Below are 3652 nucleotides of genomic sequence, written 5' to 3'. Positions count from 1 at the left end.
ATTCCTGCCTCCCAGATTAGAGTGGGAGAGGGAAGCTCGTATTGAAAAGGAGTCAAGATAAACAACATCCACACCCCAACTGCCAGTGTCCAATGATATTTGCACACAGAGCCTCCACACCAGGAGACCCGAGGAAGAGTCAGCAACACAGAGCAAAGGTGGGCTTCAACGACTGGTCTTGTGGTCTTGGAGATTCCCAACTGGTTCATGCACCATGGGATGCGAAGACACAAGTATTGAAGAAACCACGGAAAGAAGTTGACATTTCATACTGAAAACCTAAATTCCCATCCTTCCTCTGGAAGCATTCAGCTGGACAGAATGTTTTTTTTTTTAAGTGTTTTAGCAGATTTATTTTAACCTCTAATCCCTCCTTAGACCTTAAAGGAAGATTGCCCTTGTAATAGGAGGATCTAACTCTACGGCAATTCTTTAGTCTTAGGATCACATCTTTTAGGAGCTCGCATGATTACAGTGTATTATTAATCACAATACAGATGAACTATACCTTCATTATGTGTAGACCTCAACACAAATGAGAACTTAAGCCCTGCAAACGGAAGCTGTCTGTAATGGTCAGGCCCAGATTCAACAAGAAAATCCCAGTCCAAGACAGTGCAAATCAATCGCCTTGGGGACTTCACAGGCGGCCCTTAAGTCTGATTCTGCCAGCTAGTGCCTAGTACATACACTAACCAGTCCCTTCCTGGAAACACACACACACTGCAATCGTCCAGGATGGATGGGCATTTCCTGTCCTGATGGCGGTAAGTAGATAAGACCTTTACTTTTTCAAAGCACTCAGTCAGCAAGGGCGACACACAACTGGTGTCCATCAATCACTGCCCTGAAGATCACAATAATCTCAAATCATGTCTTATTCCGTCTTTTCTGACAGTGGGGCCAGTTATCATTTAAGGAGAACAGTAAAGAGCAGTGATTCATTTTCCCCCCAATTTCTCACTAAACTTTATTATCTTAATTGATCTTTAACTTGATTCAGTGTCTGTTGACAGGACGAATTTTGTGGTCCTGTATTCTATTCATTACAGAAAGTTACAAGTTTAGAGTAAGGCAAAGAATATGTTTGGGAAAAAAAAAAACCATTATCAGGGATCTCCTTTGTCATTTAACTCCCTCCCCTGGAGAGCCTCTGTAATAATAGCTTTATGTATTTGAAAGATATGCAGTGGTTTGGGATATAAGTTATGTAAGAAGGTGAATTTCCAGCAGGGACAAGCTCTTGCAAGCTTTCCTTAAATGAGACCATCCCTTCCTTAAGTCCTTCCTCCTCTTGCCCCAAATGTAGGCATCAGAATTTCTAAAAGAATATACATAGGCCACCTTGTCCATGAATACTAAATCTGTTCCCAGAACATCTCTAGAAAGCTTATTTCATCCTTTATTTTATGTGGTGATTTTTTAATAGTGACCTATATTTTGAAACATTTATTTTATTACTGCCGATCGAAAGGGGAGAATGTAAGTTTGTTGAGGCATTTTGAAGAGTATTGTCCATGTTTCTAAGTATATGTACTACCTAATTCAACTGCTTTAGAAGTTTCCCTGGGATATCCTTTTTGAGGGGGGGGGGATATCGTTTTTGAATTAGAAATATAACAACAGAAGCCGAGGAAAGACTCCGTGGAAGAGGGCTTGCTCGGCAAGTGTTCAGACCTGCCTGAGTCCAAATCCTAGCAACCCTGTAAAAAGTCGGGGGTGGGGGATGCATGCCTGTAACTCTAGCATTGTGGAGCAAAGACAAGCAAAACCCAAGAGTCCCCTGGACAGCCAGCCTAGCTAAATAACAAGCTTCTGGTACAGTGAGCCATCCAGTCTCAACGCAATAAAATGGAGCATGGCAGAGGAAGAAACATGATGTCCTGCCCTGATCTCCCTGCATACCTCCACGCTCGTGTGCAGGCACCACACATGCCCCCATATTCCCACTACAAACATGTAACACACTCGCAACACACACAAAGATACCACACACTCATACATACACATATACACCACATGCACACATATCACAGACATGTAACATATAATTCCAGGCACACACATACCACCTCACCCCATACACACAGACACACACAAAGACACATGCACACATACACATACCACCTATACATAAGGAAGCTGCTAATGGCATACTGGATGTTTTGATACAATATGTTGTAGTCTTTACAAAAAACATATTTTGGCTATTTCATTAGTGGATTTTTATTATCATTGAATAAAAACTATTCCGGGCGTATTACACTGTAGCTTCTTTTGCAAAGTTATTTTATTTCTTAAGAGATTTCTTAATAAAAAATTTTGTTGGAAATAAGTCCACTTGGGCTTCAGGACCCCAGACACTTTAGTCTGTAAGGTTGATTTAATGAAACTATCCTCCCTCCTGGTATGTGAAGACTGAGAAGAGGAGAAAGAAAATCTGCCGGAAACTGCCTTACATTTACACCTTTTTAAAAAGTGCCCTTTTCCCCAGGGGTAATCTGTCCCCACCGCTGAGGCATATGGTTGTCAGTACAATATGCTGGGCACCCTCATGAACCACCGGAACCTTTAACTGTCCACTTTCGAACAGCTAAAGAGCCTTCCCCTCGTGCCCTACTTCTCAAGGTAAAGGAAATGCAGGCAGGCTACAATGACATTTTTTTTCCTTGGGGAAGGAACATTTCTTTCCCTACACCCTCCGAATTCCTCAGATTTTTTTTTCTTAAGAAAATTTTTTACTCTCTCCAGTAAACTCGTTACCGACTTTCCACAGGCTGCTTTCCGAATCACAGCCCAGAGAGCCGTGTTTACTTTTGCACCAAGTTCCTGCCCTTTGTTGTACAGGTTCGCAAGTGCCAAGCATCCGCTAGACCGTGAGAGCCGCTGCTAAGATTTCACAGCCTGGGAGGAAGGCAACACACCTGCTCTCCAGATCCCGCCCGGGATGCCCCCATCAGCGCGCTCACCTGTGCGGCATCCCGGTGGTATGAGCTGTGGTGTGCTCGCTCGACAGCTCGCAGAGCTTCAGGTACCAGTTCATCTCCACTTCCCGCAGGAGGGCCAGCTGCCGCGCCCTGAGCTGGCTTTGCCCGCAGGGGCTGAGGCTGCTGTCTTTGACATTCTCGTGGGCTTTCTTGGGAGATTTGTCTTTCCCTCCTGAGGAAAGGCCAGACTGCTTTCTGAACTTGCTGTTGTCTTCGGAGATCTGACTCCCTGCAGCGCCTGTGCGGGCTGCCAGCATCTTCAAAGTTCCAGTCTGCCTTTCTGAGAAGACGCTAAGCGACTGTCAAAGTAATTTGAATTGATTTCTGCTTCTGTCTCCCTCTTCTGCCCTGCCCCCTCCCCCACCTTAACCTTATCCTGTCACGGACTTGTAACTGAGCCCGCTGCGCTTGGGATGAAAGGATATCTACCTCTAAGGTTTCCTGACGGGAGAGGTAAGGCGGCCACTACCTGTCACTTCCTGGAATATGGAAATTCAAGAACAAGTCTCCAAAACTTTGTAATTCTGAAGTCGATGCTGCTAAAGCCTCTCGAAAAGTTAGGAATGCGGCTTCACTCAACAACGGAACTTTTACCTTAGATAATAAGGTTTGAGTAAATTATATTTTATCATTACATCAGAGTTACATTTTTTTTTAAAAAAAAA

At 44.0% G+C, this 3652-nt stretch overlaps 1 protein-coding gene across 1 annotated transcript in view; it reads right to left on the bottom strand.

The window, feature by feature from the left end:
• Positions 1-3266, bottom strand: part of Kcnab1 (potassium voltage-gated channel subfamily A member regulatory beta subunit 1) — a 352108-nt gene extending 348842 nt beyond the window's left edge. Inside the window, exon 1 of the mRNA XM_005344063.2 lies at positions 2970-3266. Within this exon, the coding sequence (XP_005344120.1) occupies positions 2970-3244 (275 nt within the window). The 5' untranslated portion in view covers positions 3245-3266. The remainder of the gene's footprint in view (positions 1-2969) is intronic.
• Positions 3267-3652: the final 386 nt, after the last annotated feature.

This window comes from Microtus ochrogaster, chromosome 1, assembly GCF_000317375.1.
Source record: "Microtus ochrogaster isolate Prairie Vole_2 chromosome 1, MicOch1.0, whole genome shotgun sequence".
Taxonomy (NCBI): domain Eukaryota; kingdom Metazoa; phylum Chordata; class Mammalia; order Rodentia; family Cricetidae; genus Microtus; species Microtus ochrogaster.
This window is presented reverse-complemented; position numbering and strand designations above follow the sequence as displayed.